Below are 23623 nucleotides of genomic sequence, written 5' to 3'. Positions count from 1 at the left end.
TATGTGTTTTTTTAACCTGATGTAATATTTTGTCAAAAGTTTGTGAAATCAGTTAAAATTCAGAATAAGAAAGCTCTATTTCATGGAAGAAAGTATATTAGATGTGCAAGTCAAAGAATTGAAAAAGGCTGAAAAGGTTAAAATAGTGTTGTTTTTATATATTTTATAAAATATTTAGAAATCTATAACAGTGTTATTATAGTTTATTATATTGTGTGAGCTTTGCAGCAGAGGTAGTTTGCATGATTAGTGTTTAGGTGTGAAGACACTGGCTCCTCTGCTAAACCCTGACTTCCTGCTCTTTTCATGCTGTGCCAAACTGCCACCAAATGCTGCTGCTATCTCAGCTGTAAATTACAGCGGCACCTTCGGAATGTTAGTCCTACGTAGACACCAAATGTCTGGACGATTGGTTGTCCGGTTGTATTTTTTACCTTAGGCTGCGGTATTTCAGTCAGTAATTCGAGACGTTTTTGTGCTCAGAAAGCTGATGTTTTTGCTGTATTTCCACATTTGCTGTTTCTTTTGACATTGATTTCTAATTTGCTACATTTCAAAGTAAATAACCCATTTAACAGAACTGTTGTAGTTTATTAATTGTAGTAACTTCTAATACTATTAGTATTTTCTTTTCCTTTATCTATTTTGATGTCTTGTCTCTCACTCTGTCTCTCCGTTGCCCAAACCATAGTTTGTTTTTAGTTCAGGCAGAAATTTAGCTTTAGTCACTGCTTTCATTCACATACACGCTGGCACATATTTTATCAGGGGGAAAATCCCCCACAACTCTTTTTGTGAATGCCCCCCTCTTTCTCGCTCTCTTGTTCTCTTTCACACACACATTTTTCCCACCCATTCCACCACCACCCCCACCCCGTTGTCCCTCTCTCTCTCTCTCCCTGCTCGCTGCTCTCCCTCTGAGACCTTGAAGTCCTTCTCCCCCCATACAATCTCTTCCTGCCCCCCCCACCCTTGTTATATGCACTTTTTTGTCATTTAGCTACACCATGTCTCACCCCCTCCCTTCCTCCCTTCCACCACCCTAACCCTTCTGCCCCCTCCCTAAACACACACACTGCGTCCCCTGGCTCCCTCTTTGTCTGCCTCAGTAAAGCAGCAGAGCCTGCTCAGTCCCAGGGGATTAATGTGTGTATGCCAATGAAGTGAGGGATGAAAAAAAAAGTGGGCAGAGGCAGAGGGGGCTCGCTGATGTGCAGTGTGTGTTGTGTTTAGAGTATTTTTGGAACTCTATGGGAGCAGACGACACTGCATGCTGGTAGGGGTGCATAATTGGAATCAGAAGATTTTCACTCCTAATATGTGATCGACAACAGGGCTACTTATTTTTCTTTTGACCCATCTGTGTTGCAATATTTTGGCATAATTAACAGGAGCCAGCCAGCTGAGTTGTGCCTTTGTATGTAAAAATTGTCAGCTGGTGGCTGTTAATACATTGGCTGGTAAAAAGCACAAAAAACATATATATTTGTATATATTCTAATATGCAGTAAGTACCAGGTTCTGTTAAACAGGTCAATTACAGATACTGATTTTAAGTTAAAAGTTCCAATAATATCAATTGGTGTCATTTTATTTTTATTTTTTATTTTATTTTATTTTCATACTCTAGTATTTTTATTTGAACAGTGCATTGTGAGCTGTGAATTGTACGGTAAGATTGAAAATTAAACTGTGCACTAGACTGCACAAATAAATATATGCTGAAATAAATAACATTTTATGTACACATATATATATATATATATATATGTGTGTGTGTGTGTGTGTGTGTGTGTGTGTGTGTGTGTGTGTAGCACAGTGGCTGGTCTATCTGACATCAGTTCCCCGTAGGAAAAAAAAGTTTTTATATGTTATAACGTAATAAAAACCTAGTAACAGTAACAGACCTAATAACAAATGGGCTACATAACACAGTAAGTTTTAGCCATTTTATTATTTCAACAAAAAGCCATTTTTAGGCTGATAAAGTGTGATTTGCTAAAACATCAGCAAGAACTACCAAATCTTATGTTCATATGTTAAAGTATATTTATTTTCTTCAGTTTTACCATGCTTCTCTGTGGTGTTACTACTTTGTTTCCCTTTTTGAAACAGGACGAAGTGCCACCAATATGAACTGAAAGGTACTTCAGCCTGTAAATGTTCATTTATACTTCCACAAAGATGCACGTAAACATAATATGTAGCTCACAAAGGCTTGCAAAGGCCACAGTCTTGACTACACATCATGCGAATCTCCAGAGCCATGCATCAAGCTATGCTGACTGGCTCATCTCATAACGTTCAGGGCAAGAAGAGACTCAAACAGTGCTCAACCTGAACCAGATCTCCTGTGGTTAGAAAGTAGTACAGAACACACATTTGAAGTATCATAAAAACAATTGAAAGGAGTGTTAATTCTTGCAGACATAATAGAAGAGTCCATTAGCCATGAATCCATGTTCCCATTCTTTTGTGTTGCTACAGCTGTTTATAAAAATGAATTCTGTGTCTTGTGGGAAAATTTGCGGTTCCTCCTCTGAATGCTTCATCTGGAGTTATGCACCTCCGTACATTAGGCCTATCCAACATTGAGCATGCAACAGGTAATGAGTAAATAAGCAATAATGTTGTCTGTTGCCTAAAAAAGCAATTTAGCCATAAAGAAATCAGAATCTGACAGAATGCCTTGATCAGTGCCGTCTGAATATTGAGTGGGAGGGGAGTTGGAGAGTGACTAGAGAACATATTAAGCATGCTGAGGACTTCATGAGTGATGAGTTAAGCCTGTGGCAGAGAAAGTCAAGAGCCGCAGAAGACTCTATACCTCAGGTGATGCCACAGAGACGGCTTGTCTTTCTGAAAAACTAGTTAGGTAGAATGTAATTATAAGTTATGCTGGGCATTTCAGGGGAATAGGGGTAGAGCTCATATGCTTGTCATATTGTAGACACACCCATCCATCTATTGTCCTCCATTAGTGCCGTTGGGTTAGGCAGGGCTGTGGATGTTAAAATGATCATGTACTGATGGTAAGTCATGCATATTTCAGCAACAGGTGTGTTTTTAAAAGAACCATTTGGTATTTTAAACTGGAAATAAAAAACAGATCAAACCTGTTTCACTAAGTTAGCTTCAACAGGCCAGAACGGACTTTTCACTAAAACTGTAGGCTACTATTTGCTATTTTTATGCCCCCAAAGGCCACAGCTGACCATGGAAATAGAATGCTTAGCAGTGCATTGATGCCTGTTTCAAGTAGGGCACCTGATTTGTTGATTAGCTCCTGTAGGGAAATGTAGCGTCATGTATGTTGGAGAGTTTAGGTGAAGAGAGCAATAGAACGAGAGAGAGAGACGAGTCAGTTTGAATGTGTTTGATGTTCTGTGATAACTCTGTCCGGTATGTGGCTTCCATGGGAACTCCTTGCCCTGAGGACATAGGCAAATAAGCTGCTGTTTAAAAAAGAACTTCCCCCTCTTTATCACATGTTGTTTTTGCCTCTTGTCCTTTTACATGGAGCAGCCTTTACATGCCCATTCTCCTGGTTTCTCCTCTATATTTGATAGATATTTTTAGGAAGGTAGATTTATTAGACTAATCAGTGGGAAATGCTTCTATGTGCTAATATTTTTTTAACTTTCTTCAATTTCAGTAAAAATAAGAATCACAATATGCCATTAAACTCTTGCCATAGTGTGCTGGTAATCAGCATAACAGCTTAACACAGCATGCGGCACAGCACAGGCGTGTAATACAGTATTATGCTCTTTTGTCAGTTTTACGTTCTGGTCCTTTTTACTTTCTCACAAAATCTGAAATCATAATATATTTTACTTCCACAATATGACATAATTCTGAATGAAACATGGTGTTAGGGAGGGTTTCTGAGCTAGCTGAGTGATCAGTGGGGGTGATAGGAGAGAAAGGTAGAACATGATATCAGGGAAATTCTATCTTGGGGAGATTTTAAGGAAATTTCCACTGAGGTAACAAAAAGAAAATACATACCATAGTACGTTGAGCAAGATTGTTCATGACGCTTTCCATTTTTTTGATGACTTCTATAACCTAAGAATAGCTCAGACAGTTTGCATTGAAGTTACTGAACAGTAAGCATTACCATGGAGTTAAAGCTATTTGTCAAGATAAAGAATGTTTCAGCCCCACCATGTTCATTTTCTCCATACCATGTTCTGTATGTCAGAACATGTAGTCAGATATCACAACAGAGTGTGAGGAATCTTCGTTCTCAGTTGACAGATTTTGATAAAATTAAATAAAACACAGTTCTGTACATTGATGTCAGTTTCTTTATTGAATGAATTATAGAAAAGCAAAAGCTTAGGCTTGGCCCCTCTTTTAAAAAAGATGCCTCTATGGAAGAGAGAAAGAGTCTATGGCTTATAACTTAATTGGAATCTGACTCCTGCCATGCTTCCTGACCCACTGCATATCTTTATCGCAGTTAGCATGTGCCCAACCCTCTAAGGCTTGTGGTTTCTGTGTTGCATCTTTTTAGTTCACAGAAGGCCTGAATAAAGGAAGCACTGGGCCTTTTGAACATTAATCTGACCTGAACATCTGAGTTCCCTCAGCTATTGGTGTTTGAGTCAACCTTGGCATAATGACTGTTATTGGTAGAACCTGAGTTTCAGGGTGTCCTTAAGGAACAGGAAGGCACAAGGGGGAGAATAGTGCTTGAGTAAGAGATAACGATATGTTCTTGGTGTCCAGTTGTGCCCACTCTTAAGAGAAACAATAGCACTGAAACAGATAGTTTTACAGTGTGTTGAGTCTGATAAAGAAACTGAGGACAAACAGCACACAGCCCAGGCTAGCTGCTAACTGCTAAAAGAACTTTAAGATGACATAAGCCCTTATAGACCTCTAACATCTTATATTATGTAGTAGTAGTAAGGGTTTAGAGTCTAGGTTCAGTTTTGTCTATGGAAAAAATGAATGACATTTTCAAAAATCACCCCATGATTTATCACCCTGTGATAAACAGAAGTGTTTCAAATCTGATATGTTTTGACGTATGTCCTTTTTTCTCATGAATGCCACTGGGTCCTCTGAAATCCAAGGTCATTAAGTAGTCAGAATACAAATATTGCTATGTCATAAGCAAGCTAACACTGCTGCACATTTAACTAATGTCACAAACTTACAATAAAAGTAAGTAAAACTGTAACTATACACTACTTCAACACTGTTATATAACAGCACTAGCTGCTAAAATTGTAGCCTGCTGCTGCCAAAGCCACTTAACTACCACACATGATGAAGCTTGGTGGTTTGCCTGGGATATTTTGGTGAGGTTGTTAGTATTATTGTGCTATTTAATTGCATATGAGTGTTGCATGCAGCACGTAAGTGGCAATATTCCTGCTTGACAACAAACTTCAGGACAAAATCAGAGTTCTGTTGGAGATTTTTCAATGTGGTATATTTCTAGTCTGCATTTCACAAACCTTATTGTGATTGGACATGTGCCAGCATTAGACAGTAGGGTATACTGCAATGTGTAGTGGTCTATATATGCATTATTACAGTGTAGTATTAAACCTGGGGAGGGGGACGCCACCATTATTAAAAAAAATATAACACAATTTAATATGTGGGCCAGCAGACATAAGCAGCACCTTTCTTTGTTTTATTTTGGATAAACAAAGGCTACTAATAAATCATATAATGGAATATATGTTAATAATAATAATAATAATAATAATAATAATAATAATAATTGTGTGATAAAATGAAACATGGTCTTTTTTTGTAGTGTCGGTACAGTACAGGTATGATCCCCTGCTTTATTTTATGATGGAGCATCTTCATTGCTAATTGCATAGTCCTGAATGGTAATAATACATATACAGTGCCCTCCACAAATACTGGCAAACATTACTTTGTAAACACGAGCAAAATATGCAGTAAAAACATTATATATTGCTCATCCTTCTAATATTTTACTCAATATAATTAAAAAATTGAATCTTTATTTGAAGTACAATGATTGAAAGAAAAAACCTAAATATTTTCATGAAATAAATATTTTTATTAAATATATGTGTGCCACAGTTGTTGCCACCCCTTCATTTAATGCCTTGTGCAGCCTCTGTTTGCAAAGACAACAGCTTTGAGTCTTCTCTTGTAATGCTTAGTGAGACTGGATAGCACTTTGAAAGGGATCAGGGACCATTGCTCCATACAGAGTCTATCCAGGCTCTGCACTTCAGCTCATCCCACAGGTCTTCTATGGGGTTTGGTCAGGACACTGGGATGACCATGGGAAAACCTTGAATCTATGGTCAGCAAACAGTTGTTTTGTTGATTTTCAGGTGTGCTTTGATTATTATCTTGCTGGAAGATTCAACCAAGGCCGTTTAAGCTTTGATTTAATACATGATACTATGTATTGACAAGTACATTGTCCAGGGCCTTAGGAAGACAAAAAGCTCCACAACATCACAGATCCACCACCATACTTCACAGTGTGGATGAGGTACTTTTCTACATGCCTATCTTTGTGTTTATGCCAACCCCACTTCTGGAGTTTCTTGTGAAAAAGCTCTGTTTTGGTCTCATCTGACCATTAATGTCTGACAAACTGTAGGCATCTAATATTTGACAGCAGGGGCTTTTTTCTGGCAAACCTTGCAACTTCTGGTTATGTTGGTGGTGTCTGATTGTAGTTTGGGAGATGTTCTGACCCCAAGACCTAACTAATGTCCCTGAATGAAACACCACATACTTTTATATTATGCACGTGAGCAAGAGTAGCGACCAATAGTTCACATTCTCAAAACCACAGGAGTTTCTCGCAAAGTAACGTGACTTTTGATCTAATCAAACTCAGTGGATGACAGTGAGGCTATTGCTATGCTGGTTCTGTGGTGCTTTCTGTACAGAAAACCAACCATAGCTGAAAAAAAGAGGCCAACAGAGCTTATACATTATACTGCAATGCGAGCTTGAGGTGAATACATTGGTTGATAGGACTCGGCTTTCACGCTGAGAATCAGCGTCCATTTCACACTACAGGAAACTGAGTCATAATAATTGAACATGTTTAATATGTATGATCCTCAGTCTAGGTGGCCCGACTGGACTGGGAGTAGATCGGAGGAGTAACAATTGGATAATAGACATTCCACACCACAGGATAATCTGGAAAGAACATCGTTTGGTGTCAGGAGAACTTTTGCGATTGGTGGGAGGAGCAAATTGGCCTCAAAATCGGCACAGTTATCCTGGAGTCTGGGCCAGGCATAAGGGATTTTGGCATGTCACTTCATATTTATACCCCAGTGAAACAGGAAGTCATTACTGACTATTTAAGTGTTCCTAATTGCTCAGTTAAACTTTAATACATAAAACATGAATGGGAATGTACTTCAATTAGATTTCACCCATAAGACTTTTCAGGGGTGCCAACAATTGTGGCACACACATAATTGAGAAGATTTTAATATTTTATATTAAGATTTGGGTTTTTTTCTCTGTCATTGTACTTTTTGTGATTTTTGTTCATATTTTTGAATGAAAAATCTAAAAGGATGAGTGATAAAGAATGCTTCTTACAGCCTGTTTTGCTAGTGTTTATCAGGGGTGCCAATATTTGTGGAGGGCACTGTTTTCATTTCATCATTATGTTATATTATTATATATATTGTATATTATTCAGACCAAGACAATCAGGAAAGGGTCACACAGTAGGGTCACATAGTAGTATTCACTCTACTATAAACATTGTCAGTACCCTTATTCAATATACTTCAGCAGTTCAACACAGGCTAATTGAGCAGCATTCTCTGCCATAAATAGTATTTGGTGACCAGGCTAAAGATCTGGGACAGACTGAAATGTGTTGTCAGTCTGGAGGAGAGAGACGTGACCGCTTCAGACAGATGGACAGCGACAATGAAGATAAAGATGACACCAAAGGGGAGAGAGGCTCACACAGAGCGACTGACATGGGAGTACTCAGACGTAGAGAAAAGTCAGACAGTCGGATGACATACAGGGAAAATGTATTGTTTACATTTTAGGTCAGAGCCAGAAAGTTGATATTTGATAGTATCCAAACCACAGAGTCTCTAAGGGAATCAACAGGAATGCACTTACTGTAAAGGTAAATAAGTAAGCTTCTGCATGTAGGCATGGCCCAAGTAGCATTATAATATTGCTGACCACCGTTTATATGCTTATTTATTGTATGTGTTCCATGGGTGATGATCTATGACTTTCACTTAAGTACACTTTTGCAACCCTTGTGCTAATGAATTATTCATATCTTAAGGGCCCTTACTGCATCATTCATTTTTAATGGGTAAGAATCTGGTATTCTCTACCTTTGTATCAACTAATGGATACAACCTGCTGTTTCATGAGAAATTCTAAATCCTGAGTTCCTGATCTGATGTGGACCTTCTTAGTGCTTGGTTGAGAGATCTCAGGCCATAACAAAGATTACACTTTCAAACAGCTTAATTAGTGGATTAGGCTAGTTAGGCTGTTATTCTCCTGAATCAGCTTGCCCTTGTTGAGTACTCGCCCATGTATGGGCATTTTTGGAACAGCCTGTGCTAACCCTCTCCCTGCTTGTCTGCAGTCCTGAATTTAGATGAATAAATCTGCACCCGCACAAGTTTAACCCGAGTGTTATTGTTGACACATTTATGCAGGCAGTGGTGCCAGCCTGTGAGCACTGATTTCTTCTGTTGAGTGGCTGGGGAGTGAAGGCACAGCATCAGAGGCACTGCAGAGAGAAGTGGGATGCTGTCTGCTGCAGGTGCTCTAAGACCTGACCTCTTCACTCACAGAACTGCATCCTAATGGAGTAGGCTAGCATTTTTTCTGCCACGTTTTTATAGTGCATAGAAATGGACTTTGAATGTTCTTTAGCTTGCCTGTCAATTATAGCTACAACTTAAGGGTGGGCAGTATGACAATATTTAAAAACCTTTTTATGAATCATGTCACTATAGAGTTGGGAATTTTTAGGCACCTCACGGTTTGATTACGATTCAGAAGCTGCGATGCAATTATAGAATGATCATCGATGCATCTTGATGCATCTTTTTTTCTATACAGGACTCCTTTTTTCTCGCTGTGTGAGGACTTGATAGTTGTAAAGCAAAGTATTTGGAATGATCCATAATGCATTTACTTCCAGTATAGTTTTATTAATAAAGCAAATGGAAGTGATGTGGCAAGTGAACTAGAAGGCTCTCATTCACTGCTCTTGTTCGGAGCACATGAGACACTGGCTGCCTCTCATCTGTGATAAAATGTGGTGTTATGTTGAAATAAGATCCTGTGGCACTGGATGTCCACGGAACATGTTACAGCCGTCATACGCATTTTCTTTAGTGATTTTATCACTTTTGTTTTGGTTTCGCTGTAGAGAGTGGGAGGGGTCAGTAAAATGTCTGCGAGACGGGACGTGTGCAATATAGCACGAAAGCCATGGTTCTCAACGACTGAGAACTGGCGTGCAGACTGCAGGTCACATTGGAACGATGTCTCGCCTGGTTAATAGCGAACAAAAAGACAAAGAGAGATTTGAGAACAATTGGAGACAAATTGACTTATTCGCATTTGTAAGCTTGCTTTAGAAGCAAGTTTCCTTGTACTTCAAAATCTGCAACGAGAGCCTGTCAAACACTAAAAGGTTGTTCTACCTGTTCTACCTGTTCTACCTTTTACATTGGCACCTCATTCAGAATTTAAGGTGGAACATGAAAAGTTGAACAAGAAGCTGGAGAATGAGAAGCGACTTCAGCCTTGTAAAACAGTCAAATGCTGAGAGTCATTTTAAAAGAAACTGCTTTCCTCTAATTTTAAGGAAAAGTTTCCTGAGGGAATGGGGAGAAAAGTGGCTATAGCTAAGGCTTAAAGCAGAGCAAAGCAAGTCTGCATTTTTGTTTATATTTTTTAGCCTGTACTAAGACATCACACACTGGACAAATTGGACATGAAATGTTGTCACTCCCAAGGTGGTTTGATTTTTATTGAAAGAACAAAATGACTCTTTTTAAATTTGGGTTGCGACTCCTGATCTAACCTGGTTTTTAAAGCAGAGGATGCTCGCTCATCCAGTAGTGTTTTTGTTATGTGCCGCCACAGACTGGCTCTGCATTTACCCACTTCCAAGTTCCGCCCTCAATATTGTGCTACAAATTAACATTTAGAAAATTGATTGTTGATGTCTGTGAATCGATTCAGAATCGCTCATGTCTGCATGGTGATGCATCTAAGAATCGATTTTTTCCCCCACTCCTACTAGATGCTTTTCAGAGCATATCATAAATATCGTCATTACTTAAAGAGCACTGACCAACTGCATGTTTCATTAGAAAGGGGATTTTGTGGTGCTACTACTGTTTTCTGTTCTTTGTTCAAACCTCCAAAACAAGTTATCATGATGCATATTGTGTGTTGTGAAAATGTCTGGAAGTATCATGATGCTATTTTTATTGCCGCATCGCCCACCCCTAGCTAGAACTGTCAGTTGTGACTGGAATGATTGTGCTTAGTTTCAGATGCTTAGACTGCACTGAAAAGCAGATGAGTTACTGTGACATTAGTGTTGAGCTGGTTTTGTTATGTGGATAAAGTGGGACTGCCTTACATAACCAAAGCTAATTGTTAAGATGGAGGAACTTCCTTTAAAGTTTTGAACTCTTGCAAGGACACGACTCCCTTGCTCCATTTTCTCCTTTTTTTCCTACCTTTGAGTCAAGCATTAGGCTATATTCAAAAAGGAAAACAAATCAACTTGTCTCACCGTATGTCATTCTTCTTCCTTCTGGGGATTGTCAGTTTCTACACAGCTAATTACGTCTGACAAAGAACACGTATGGCAATAAAAGGCAGGGATTTTTCAGTTAGCACTGTTTTTGGTTTTGTGCTGCTTCTGTAGGGACATGTGCTTGATTTAAGACTTTGCTTTTTACTGTCACAACAATTAAGGACAATTCAGGTAGGAGGGGACAAACCACTCACTTCTCGCCTGCCCCTGTCTGTGCCCTGTGAAGTGACCGAATTCAGTAGTGCTTTCAGATGGCGCACAGCAAACCTCTCATATGCACAGTTAGCATCTGTCTGACTGCTGTGATGTTTGAAGTCAGTACATCAGAAATATGTGAAAGTATAAGAAATAAACGTTTCTGATATTTATGAAATAATAATCATTTATGAAATAACAGGTGACCACTGCGTGCATGCTCTGCTTTGCCGTTATTTGGGACTGGGCATTAATTTAAGCTAGCCATAGCTGATAACATAACAAAAAGGCCTGTAGTGTGATGTGCTGTTCTATTTTAAGTAAATTATAATTTCATAACTTAAACAAATAGAGTACACAACTTCTAGACAAACACTACATTGCACCTTCAAATGTTGTGAATGGCGTCCAAGCAGTTATCACCTGAAAAACTCCTTACACATTTATTCCCTCATTGTTTTTAAAATGATGGCAGTATATAACTATGTACTTGTCATGACACCTACTAAATAATCATACTATTTCTTTTGTAGGATTTACCTGAAGATGCTCCTCACTCTTTGAGACACAACGTTCCTGCCTTTCGACTGTCCGGAAGGAAGATGGAGAGAAGGAGTGTTGGGACTGAGAGCTGACTTCTCGTTAGATAGAAGAACAGTTAGTGAGTGACCTCCAGTGTCTTTGCCAGCCTAAAAAGCAGGGAAGAGAAGAGAGAAAAGGGTGAGAAGCAAAGGAGTTTCGTTTTCCCTCCGGGTGAAGGCCAGTGCTAGATTTGCACAAGGGTCTGTACGAGAGGGTGTCCACTGCAAAAGAGAGACGGGGACTGACACAGAGCCAGAGCTCAGGAGGGGGCGGCGGGGGAGTGGGAAAGGTCATTCGCCATGGCGACGGACCCCGGAGAGCCCACTGCCACGGAGGAGTCGTCCGGAGAGAAAGCTGATGGAGAGAGGGAGGAGGAAAGGGCACAGGGGAGCCGGGCGGTCCGTGAGAGAGAGAGGACACGCAGCACGCCCTCTGACTTCCCCTCTAGCCAGACGGAGGAGAGGAGAACCGGACGAGGAGAAGGTGCCGGAGGGAGAGCTGGAGGCGGAGAAGATGGCCAGGAAGTGGAGGGTCCAGCCAGGCCTTTATCTTTCTCCACACCGTCTTCGCCAGCTGCCGGCGGACCCCGTCTGAGGCGTGAGAACAAGCGCTTCTTCCGCAAGAGTGTGGAGATCTGTGAGGAAGAGGATGAGCTTGAGGAAGCTCCAGATGCCCCTCACAGTGCCCCACAGTTTGAGCGTCGTGCCTCGGACTCTGTGTTTAGCGGTGGAGACCAGCAGCTACCCGGCAGTGCCTCGGCTGCCTTGGGTGAAGATGGCACCCAAGGTGGTGCCCAGGACCCCGAGAAGGGTGCTTCGTCAGTGCCTGCTTTGAAGGGGAAGGAGCGTGACCGCGAACAGGAGGAGGAGGCAGAGATGAAAGCAGTGGCGACCTCGCCCGGTGGTCGCTTTCTCAAATTTGACATTGAGCTTGGTAGAGGAGCCTTCAAAACAGTTTACAAAGGCCTAGACACTGAGACTTGGGTGGAAGTGGCCTGGTGTGAGTTACAGGTGAGTGAAGGCACCTCCTTATTGCAGTGAATTGCTGGACTCAATGTGCACTGTAATTTGAGTTGGAGCTTCAATGTGGCTAGAATATATATAGACTCATACACAAACCCAGTGGTCGCTATATTAAGTACACCTACCTTAAATATGTATTGTCTATTTTATCAGATCCACTTACCATGTAGGTGCATTTTTGTAGTTCTTTGTAGTTATTGTGGGTGTTTGTTGTGTTGTTAGAAGTATATCACACCACAGTGTTGCTGAAGTTTAGAAAAAAACACATTGTTTGCTATCATGTTGTTAGTATTTCATATATTTCTTCCTATGGAGAGTAGTTTGAGCATGATAGCCTACTTGTAGATGGTCATCTTATGTGAAGTGAAGGATTACTGGATTAAAAAATAAATATCAGATCATTGTCGGCTAATGCTCAATATTGCAATAACAGTATCAGAAAAGCAACAAATAGTGTTATCTTGGTGTGTGTTTGTGTGTGCGGCACAGAGTGGATCACACATAGCAGTGTTGCTGGGTTTAACCAACTTAGTATAACTGCTGGGCTCAGAATAGTCCACCAGCCAAAAATATTCAGCCAAAAGCATCTTGTGGACAACAATGTGGACCAAATGTGGCCATGATAACAAATTCATGTAAGTAATCACTGTTTACATTGGCCTGCGTCATGACCGTACGATTGAAAAATGTTTTTTGTTTTGATTGGGTCACAAATGGATGCCTACCACTGAGTAGGCTGAAACCAAACACTGTAATCAGTCATTTTTGAAAATGATGTTCACCTGTATCATGTGTTTCCGCATAAGTGCTCTGCCCAAGCTAGCATGAATCAGGATGATGTTACTTAGGGGGGTTTCAGGGCTTGTTAGAGAAATCTTAGCCTTTTTGTCCTTGTTTTGTGTTTGAAACCTTTCACAGCAGAGTGCCCTGAGAAGCAGAGAGAAAAGACTTTCAGAAGTCAAGTTGAATGGCTCCATAGTTTACTCTCTGAAAGTATCCGTGGGAGAACAGAGTCAAGCCTACTCACTGTGCACTGAACTGCAGAAATGATGCAGTGCACAGTAGAGCTCTTGTTTTTGATTTGTAATTGTTTGTCTTTTTTCTGGACTGAATGCCTTTGCTACACAACACATTGTATTTTCCAGGAATGCGTCTGAAATACTATTTAGCATAATCTACTCAAAAGCAGGGGTTGTGACCACTGTCAGTGTATAAGCATTCACAACTAGAAGTCCTGTATGTTGATTTCATGGTGAACTGTATTGAGTATAGAGCCTGTCACAATTACTCGATTATAATCAGTCATGTGATTTAAAAAGAAATATGGCAGATAAAAATTTTATTTCTTGATAAATCAACTTAGTGATTAGTTTACAGTTTGAATGATAAACATAATTTGCATAGGTCATCATAAAGCTGCACTCCATGGTCTGAACATTAAAGAGCACTCAGGTTTTGACTTAAAGCGTTCAAAAGAGTATTCTGATATGCTCTTTATCAGATATGGAGACTGAGGAGTCTGTCAAGAACAAGAAGCTATTCAGAGGCTTTAAACCTTTGATAAATTAAACTTTTAACAAGAACTACAAAACCATGCCAAGAACAAAGTAAGCTTATAGGTTTCTGACTATGTTTGCGGTTAGTTTTTACGGCTCTCATGGTCTGCTGGTGGTGTGGGTTGGTGTTTTTTTTGTACCGATCTGACTACGAAGGTGATTTTTATAGCCTAGCAGGCTATCACGTTCATTACTAGGAAATGATGTTATATGTTGTATTCAGTTTGTTTCATGCCTCTCTTGTTTATCAGGTGATTTTTTTTTCATTTTGCCCTCTCAATGTTGTTTAACGATCAATAAGCCTGTAACTCTGAAAAGTCAAAATAATTGCTACTTTTTACTTAAATACAAACATAATCGATAGTGAGTGCTAAAATCAAGCATTGATTCAACTAAACTGTATTGCAGTAGCTTATTATGTGTGACATGGTCAGAACTGTCTTGAGGACATGCTGTTTTAATCCTCTCATGACCATGAAGGGCATGCAGAGAACCCTGGCTTAGGGGTAGTGGGCCACTGCCATATATCTCAAGAGACTGAAATGGCTGTAGTGAAATAATGGGCAATTAAGCCTATATCCAGAGGTAATTGCCAGCCACTTAAGAAGCTTATCAAATGAGCTTATCAATTAAAAGGTTGAGGTTGAGTGTAATTCACAAGTTCAAAGTGACTTGATTACTCACAAGGGCTGTACGATAAATCGTATTTTTATTGTTACTGTGGTATAAGGTTCTGTGATAAACACATCGCCAGAGCTGCGATGGCAAAAATGGATGGACATCAGCCAAACAATATATTTATCAGGGCCTAGTTTGTTCTTGTGTAATTTATGTAGATTTATGTATTTTGATCTTTCATTCATGTATTTTGATCTTTCATGTATGATATTCACACAGTATGTCCAACGTAATTCCAGTGAAAAGGATAAACATGTTTTGCTCAATGTCGCTCTTTGGCCTGGAGTATGAGGTAACACATGGAATTTGTGGCATTCATAGAACAAATGGGGTGTCATTTTAATGAACTCAATAGAGAAGCAGTGGATGCTGCCCTGGTTGCTTTTGGGCCCCACAGACTTAACTATTGACAAAGTATTCATTAGAACGGTTAGAGGCTGAGCATGGTAAGCTGGGCTTTTGGCACTCTCATTGGAATTCCTCTGATTTTTCAAAAACATAATTCATTGGTGTCAGTGGTTATGCCTTCTGAGTTGGCATATGTAGTGTTGAAAAGGTTAAACAGTAAATCTAGGGACAAAAAACAAGATTCCTTTGGAAAATGTTTTACCTTACAATGGCCTAAATGTACCTCTCCACCATGAGTACGATTTAAAAATACATATTAGACCAAATTGGTATCTCAAAACCATAATACAATGATCCTGTTTACACCTTGCATTAGTGTATGTTTTGTGTCCGGATCTAAATATACTCTGGCTCGATTGCATGTTTTACAAACTTGGTATGGTCTCAGCCTGGAGTCCATGAAGGCGTTTGGTTTGGGACAAATGTGATTTTAGTTATCAGATCTCAGTCCACTCACAGTGCTTCATGGGGGTGTTTACATCTGACTTTTCATGTGGTCAGCTGAATTCTGAATATGATCCGATTGCTGAAACAGATTAATGAAAGGTGTAAATGGACCCAATGTTGCAGACTTTCTATGTCTGAAAATGTCTATGTCTAGATTTCTATGAGGGAGCTTTTAGAGGCAATAGCCTCTCCAGGCGTCCTGTCAACACCATTTTGGGCAATTCTGCATTGGAAAGTTTTGCACATTAAGTCACTGTGGATGACATCTTTATGATTCAACTCTGGAGAAGTTTTGAAAAATCTGTCCCTTTTCCTTTCTCTTTCACAGTCTAAAGTGCTAAAGTGACAGTGGAGGAAAAGAGAACAGTTACAGCAGTTCCTGTTCTATATTGTTTCTAAACTTGTTTGTTTGCTTTATGTTTAAGAGCTAGACAGTCATGTGTTTGGCTAGAAGCTAATTCCACACAGCAGCCCTGGCTAATCTCTGCGTTTGAGACACTCTGTGTAGGTCAGACAGCCTGTGCTCCTCTTTTTTCATTCAGCCTCGACCTCAAGCTTGACACTAGAAACCAGCGCAGCATGTGACTAGGGATGTGCATAGTGACTAGTGCATGGTGATATTTTAGTATCTATAAGGGTTACTTATGGTTTATCGGTTGACTGCGGGGATGGAAAAAGCCAGCTAGAAATGTAAGGCTGTAAGGCTTTAATGTAAGGCTGTAGGCTTATCTTTTTATGTGTCAGCTCTAGTATTGAACAAACAATAAGTAGCATGCAGGACAGTGAATTTAAAAACATTTTATTATTTGAAAATAACAAGAAATGTGTAGGTTTCCATGTCAAATGAGTAACTCCCTCATATGAGCTAACAAGCTAACACAGCTAAACAGTACACTAGATACCAATAAGGCATTGTCAACCTTCTTACAGGTGGATGATGTGCCAACATATTCGTTTGGGAAATATGTTTAAAAAAAAAAATATTCAATTTAATCATATTTTCAAATAAATCTGTGCCTATTCAGGATTGAACTTTTTTTCCCAACTTGGCAGGTAGACCGAATGTTTACTCTGCTGAGAAGTGTTTATTACTGTCCCAAACAATTTTTTTCTTTTAAAAAGTATTTTTCAAATATAAATCAGCCCACATACACACTTCAGGGTAATCGAAATGTTCTTAAGCTGTTGGCATAATTTGTAGTATTATTTGTGTACTCTTACCCTCCGGTGCAAAACGGGAGTCATTTCAGGAAGCGGGCATCATCTGTACATGTCTATGTTTATCGCATTCAACGTTTAATTGGTAAGTGTAAAAGACTTGTACATGACATGGTATGAATGTAACTGTGTTGAGCTGCTAATAAACATAACATGTTACACCATATTAGGTCGATCGAAACATCATTGTTCTGACATTAAAAGTTTGGGAAATTATAGAAGGCAGAATTATTTAGTAGCAAAGCCGTCAAAACTATGGACATTGCAGATTCGTACTGGATTAAAGTCAGGGTTCTTGTCGGGAATCACTAAAATTACAGCAAATCCCCAAGTAAAACTAATCCAGGTTGAATAGGGCTTAATGCTTGTTAAGGCTAAATCTAAATATTATAAAGGGGACCTTTTGCCCCCTTGTCTGGGAGGACCTGCTACCATTTTTCTTTTGTCAGAAGGGAGAGACTTACTCAGCTATTATGCTGACATGCCTTAAATACATTTCTTACCCTATAATCCTATCATGTGTGAACAGTAGCCTACGAGATTGGTTATAGTTTACATTATTATCATATGAAAAAGTCTCTGGCTTTCACATGAAGTATAACACCACAAACAACAGCATTATAGCTCATTTAAGATACAGGAAGAAGAAGCTGAATTCTTTGTCTGCTGCTTTTGTAGTAAAGGCTGAGCGTGTGTAAAGCATGAGCGTGTGCTGCAGTCTAACCACAGTGGGAGAACCATGCTGGAAGGCCCACTGCCCTGGTGCTGTACTCACTCTGAGTGCACTAATGCAAAATATCACTTGCAGACAAATCAAATGCATAATGTAATAACGTCTGAGTCTAACTGCTACAAAAACATTCCCCAGTGTTCATTTGCTGTTTCAGAAAAGGGAAGGGAAAATGTGGTTAAAAAAGAGAGAAATAAGGGAAGATATTTTTGCAGTTGCATTACATGCTGCTCTAATGAGCTCCTGTGAACCTGTCACGAGCAGCGAGGGAGTAGTGAGAGTTTGTGTGTGAGTGATGAGCCAAACAGAGGATTAACATGGCATCACTCCCAGGAGGGACTGTGTGGTTATTTCTTACTCTCCACACAGACACAATGTGGTATCTCTCTCTCTCTCTCTCTCTCTCTCTCTCTCGAACTTACCCACACACCACAACATGAAATCATTGACACAAGTGCCTGAAGGCTTTCTTAATGAGCACAGGGTAAAAGGTCATTTTTCATGGATCATGTGATCACTTCTTGATGGCTCCAAACAAACCTTTATTTGATCATTACACAGGTACAACACTGAATAAAAAGAGACTATGAACTGTGAACCTTCAAACGTGTTCACAAATATGTCTCTAGCTTTTTGAGACCATGCTATGTATAATCCTAGTGAGGTGCAGGCTATTTAGTCATGCATCAAATAAGAGGGTATGTAGTGGAAACGTTTGCTTGTTCCTTCAAGTTGCTTACTAGAGAATGCAGGCTATATTTGTTAGATTTGAAAACATACACTCACCGGTCACTTAATTAGGAGCACTACACTAATTATGAGTAGGATTCGACCGGAAGTTGAAAACATTCTTGTGAAGTTTGGTCCATGTTGACATGATTGCATCATTCACTTCCTGCGGATATTTCAGGTGCATGTTCCTGCTCTGAATCTCCTGAATCTCCAAATGTGTTCTATTAGACTCAGATCTGGTGACTAGGAAGGCCACTGAAGACCACTGAACTCATTGTCATCTTCATGAAATCGGCTTGAGACAACTTTTGCTTTGTGATATAGTATGTTATTCTGTAAGTAGCTGTTAGAAAATGGGTAAATTGAAGCCTGCAAGATTCAGAATAAGGATCACTTTGTTTTACCAAGTATGTTGCACACACATGGAATTTGTTTTGGTGAGTGCACACATGTATGACATGCAACATACTAAACAGACCAGACCAGCACAAAGACTAACAAGTATTCAACTAAGGAAAAAATACAATAAATGGAATAAAGAACAAAGAAGAGCCATAAGAAAGGAGCTAAAGAGATGCCTGAATATCTGTACATATGAGATATGTGGATAACTGTACATGTGCATATATGAACGTTTGTACATTTGCAGATCTGAGTAGACATATGCTATAAAATATACTATAAAACTATTATATGCAACATAGTACTTAATTATGTGCCTGGATTCTTCTCACAAGGCAGGCGGGGTCTATGAATTCATGCTGGTTTTGCCAAATTGTGATTCTGCCATCTGTTTGCCTTGGCAGTAATCAAGATTCACCAGACCACACTGTTTTCCAATCTTCAGCTGTCCAGTTTTGATGAGTGTGCCAGCTGCAGCCTCAGCAGTAACTCAACGTGGTCCTCTTCTCTTGTAGCCCATCTGCCTCAAAGTTCGATGTGTTGTGCATTTTAAGACACTTTTCTGCTCCCCACAGTTGTACAGAATGGTTATCTGATGGTTATCATAGCCCTTCTGTTAATTTGAACTAGTCTGTCCGTTCTCCACTGACCTCTCTTATCAACAAGGCATTTTTGTCCGTAGAACTGCTGCTCACTGGATGTTTTGTTTATTGCACTATTCTGTGTAAACTCTTATACATGGAAATTCCAGGAGATCAGCAGTCATAGAAATAGAAACCAGCCTGCCAAGCACCAACAATCATGCCACGGTCAAAATAAGTTACATCACATTTTTCTCCCATTCTGATGTTTTTTTTGTTTTTTTTTTTTACCCTGATTTTCTCCCTAATTTAGTCGTCTCCAATTCAACCCGCTAGTAAGGACTCCCCCAATCACACAATGCTACCAACGCTAGGAGGGTGAAGGCTAGCACAGGCTTCCTCCGAGACTTGTGAAACCAGTCATCGCTTCTTTTCGAAGTGCCGCTCACACAACATCACGGGTCAGCCGAACGTGCTCGGAGGAAAGCGCCAGATCTGTTACGTCAGCTAACAGACGCCTGCACTGACTAGCATCTCATTGAGTGATGGGAGGAGAAGGGGGGCCATTCTACCCACCCAGAGAGAGCGAGGCCAACTGTGCTCTCTTGGACTCCCGGCTACTAAAGGTTGATGTGTACATTAGCTGAAGCAGCTTGCCTCTAACTGTACAATTTTTAGGCATTGCACTGCTGCCACACAATTGGCTGAGTAGATGTACAGGCATTCTTATAAAGTGCTTGGTTTGTGTATGTTTAAGTGGCACTAGTGGTTGTATGAAAATTAATTTTTGGTAGTTATCTAGCTATTTAAAAAAGTGGTTGACCACATTAAAAGAATGTGAGTATTGCAGATGTCTGTGAAAAGTATTTTGTTAGTAGCTTCTAATAGGGGCTGGTTATAGTGGCACATGCTGTGGTTTGAGGTGTGAGTTGTGCATTGAAGAAGAGGTTTTGTTGCGTTTCAGTAAGTTTCAGTATCAGACATGAAAAAGTGGTTAACGATGATGATGATGATGATGATTCGTGAATTGTGTTTAAAACCATATGTAACAAGTAACAAACGTCTTGTGTTTTGTTCTGTGATAGGATGTTTTGCATGTCAGTGAAACAGCCTTTTCCTATCACGGTTCTCAAAACCTTCCTTAAGAGCCTGTATTGCAGTGGAGTCTTGCGCAGTTTGCGGTGGAATTGGTTTCATTTTGTGTCGTATTTCCGCACTTATAAAGTACTTTGGGCTTTGTTTTTAGCAGAAATATTGATTTCTGCTCTCTCCTCAAGCCTGTTCACTGCAGTTTTTACTCTGTATTTCAGGCACTAGTCATGTGGTTCTCAAACCACTCCTGAGGAACCCACAGATGGTCCACATTTTTGCTCCAACATAACTTGCCAAACTTGGGGATAAAGCAAAAATGTGGAACGTCTGAGGGTCCCTGAGGACCACTGTGAGATACATTGGACTAATCAACTAGTCTGTGCAACCTCTAGTTGACATTTCAGTGAAATAAGTAAGTGGTACAGTCTGACATTAGTTGGCTTTATGAGGTACTAAAAATAGTCCTACCACAGGATGTTCAGAGGCTAAATTTTCCAAAATAAGAAATCACATGCGTTTATTACTGATGTAGAAAATAAAAAAGTTCAAAATGATTGTCAGAAGAAGGGAAAAGACAAAGCACATGATCTCTTCACTTTGAAATAGCTTATCTGCTAATTATGAACATCTAACAGAAAATACATCTCAGAGAAATTGTTCATATCAACACAGTTCAGGAAAAAAAAAGAAGTGGGTCTATATATGTGAGACAGCATGGTTTCTGTGTCTTCTTTTGAAATCAGCTAGAAACAGATATTAGACAAGGGCATTACCCCATGGTGTGCATTTGACTAAGTAAGCCACTCAAGGAGGCCCAGACAGAGTCTATGTTATCTTTTCCTGTTTGTTTGTTATAGAACAAGATTTCTCCAGGATACTTCTGTTGACAGCGTGTCCTTACGTTTGCCCTTTGGCTGTGAGTCCTTACAAAAATTTGAGGATTTTTGTCTTTTTGTCTCTGGATACTGTTTTAATCTGCTGCTGTTGCCCTACTGTGATACATATTCTGTGCAATGTAGTATAGTACATTTGATTTGGATTGCAGGTATGTCAGAAGGTTTGTTGAGGCACTATTTATTTCTAGTTTATCCTTTGTCTTCGTTCTTCACCATTTGTAAATTCACTAGTCTATATACTGCAGATATTGGTGAAAGTCCTGTTCAGCCTAATGATAATCGTTGTTTAGGTTTTCTACATAGTATTAAATTTCTGGTTTAAAATGTTAAAACATGGTACTGATCTGCACTTAATTGTTGTAGCTAATCGAAACTGGGCAGGTTGGAAATGACATTGCAATATTTGCCCCAAAGCTGCGTCAATTAGTTTGATTACAGAAATGCTGCTCTGATTTTTCAATTGGGACTTGATGAAGTAATGCTGCATTGGTGCTGATGCATCACAGACTACTTCATTGTTGTTCGCGTCCTCTTCTTATGGGAATTCTTGAAAGTATTGAAATTCTTCCACACTCTCTCACACACATACACACACACCTACAGCCAAGTGGACTGAAAAGGACTGCAGAGATGGGGGTTAGTTGTACTAATGCAGCTTGAAAGAGTGAGAAATCGAAGTTCACGGTGCGGCCACACCCCCCCTCTTCTACCATATTATTACCTCATTGGCAGAGCAGGTTCACTTCATGTGATCAGCTGTGTAAATTTGCTCTTGTGATACAGCATGTAGAAATATGTTTGATCGTATGCTTGTGTGCGTAAGGGTTAATGTATAGAATGCTGAATGCATACACATACTGTGCCCCTTGCCTGTGGCTCTGTCAAACTGTCTATATTTGCTGGCATGTGCACAACACTTCTGCGTGTGTGCGTGTGTGTGTGTGTGTGTGTGTGTGTGTGTGTGTGTGTATGCCTGCCTGCGGATGTGTGTGTGTGTGTGTGTGTTTGTGTGTGTGTGTGTGTGTGTGTGTGTGTGTGTGTGTTTTATAATGCTTGTGAAGTGTGTGTGTGTGTGTGTGTGTGTGTGTTGGGGGGGTGGGGGGGGGGGGGGGGGGGGGGTCAGTGAGTGAGTATACACAGTGATCCGGGGAGTTAATTACAGTGGGTGCCTGTCAGGCTGGAACAAAAGGCCTGCATAGACAGCACAACCGAAGCAGAAGCACAACTGGCTGAATGCAGGCAGCCCAGACCAGACCAGTCTGGCCCAGCTCAGCTTCTGCCACAACACAAACCTGTTCCATGGCTGGGTTAACACACTCTGCCCTGGAGAATTTACAGCAGAGGGTCCTATAGCAAAGCAAGAATGATTTGAGTACAGTAGCTGCTGATGAAGCTTGGATCAAGACAGTTTATGGAAATGTTATTGTTTTTTGTCATATTAAGGGTGCATTTTTATTTGTAGTTTGGTTCCCTTGGTCCAGACCAGTGTAGGGAGTTATACATTTGTGGCGTTTTAGTTTTAGTTCACTTAAGGTTCACTTTCAGAACATTTCAGAACAAGGCTGTGCTCTGGCCAAACTGCACTTCTTGGTTTTATGTATATGTTATGCTATTCTTACCAATTAAGAACTCAACGAAATGTACATCCATGTGTCACAACAGCAGTAGGAATTGATCTGTTAAAGGGTACCAAAATCAGTATACATCATTTCACCAAGTCAAATTACACAGTATTTGTGGTCACATCTTGTGATATATTATCCTGTGATTGATCCATGTAGAAGTATGTGGTCTTTGTTATGTTTCTACTTCAAACAAACCATATGCAACTCCTCCTTTTTGTGAGACACCAAAGTAACAGTACCAAAGTCGAATTGCACCAGTTTTTAAGTTCACACGAAACCTGCCAAATGTAAACAAATCCTACAAATCCAGCTTAACATGGTTTAGAAGAACTCCCATAAATACCTCCCCAACTGTACTTTGCTCTAAAATATTCACACAGAAATGTCAACTGAGGAAATAAGGACAAGCAATAAACACTGCTTTCTTCACACTATATAAAAGGCTTTCTGAAAGGTGTGGAACTCGTTGAGCCTGAATCATGGCTAGGTTCATGTTTTCTTTTTTTCTCACAGCTTTGAGGTTACCATCATGCACAATGGGATGCACAGTGTATCCCAGAGTGAGGATTGAGAATGTAAAGTTTAGCTTAACAGCCGTGCCCAGAACATACTGTTGCGCACTGGGATAAATCCACATACCCGG

The 23623-nt window shown here is 39.9% G+C and overlaps 1 protein-coding gene across 4 annotated transcripts in view; it reads left to right on the top strand.

Moving 5' to 3' along the window:
- si:dkey-151g10.3 (serine/threonine-protein kinase WNK3) overlaps positions 1-23623 on the top strand; it is a 58831-nt gene that overhangs the window by 2310 nt on the left and 32898 nt on the right. For all 4 annotated transcript variants that reach the window (XM_037541077.1, XM_017694287.2, XM_017694285.2 and 1 more), the window contains exon 2: positions 11545-12603. In XM_037541077.1, coding sequence (XP_037396974.1) covers positions 11893-12603 — 711 coding nt within the window. In that variant the 5' untranslated portion in view covers positions 11545-11892. The remainder of the gene's footprint in view (positions 1-11544; positions 12604-23623) is intronic.

This window comes from Pygocentrus nattereri, chromosome 9 (genome assembly GCF_015220715.1).
Source record: "Pygocentrus nattereri isolate fPygNat1 chromosome 9, fPygNat1.pri, whole genome shotgun sequence".
Taxonomy (NCBI): Eukaryota; Metazoa; Chordata; class Actinopteri; order Characiformes; family Serrasalmidae; genus Pygocentrus; species Pygocentrus nattereri.
Note: the sequence above shows the minus strand (reverse complement) of the source record. Positions and strands in the feature narration are given on the sequence as shown.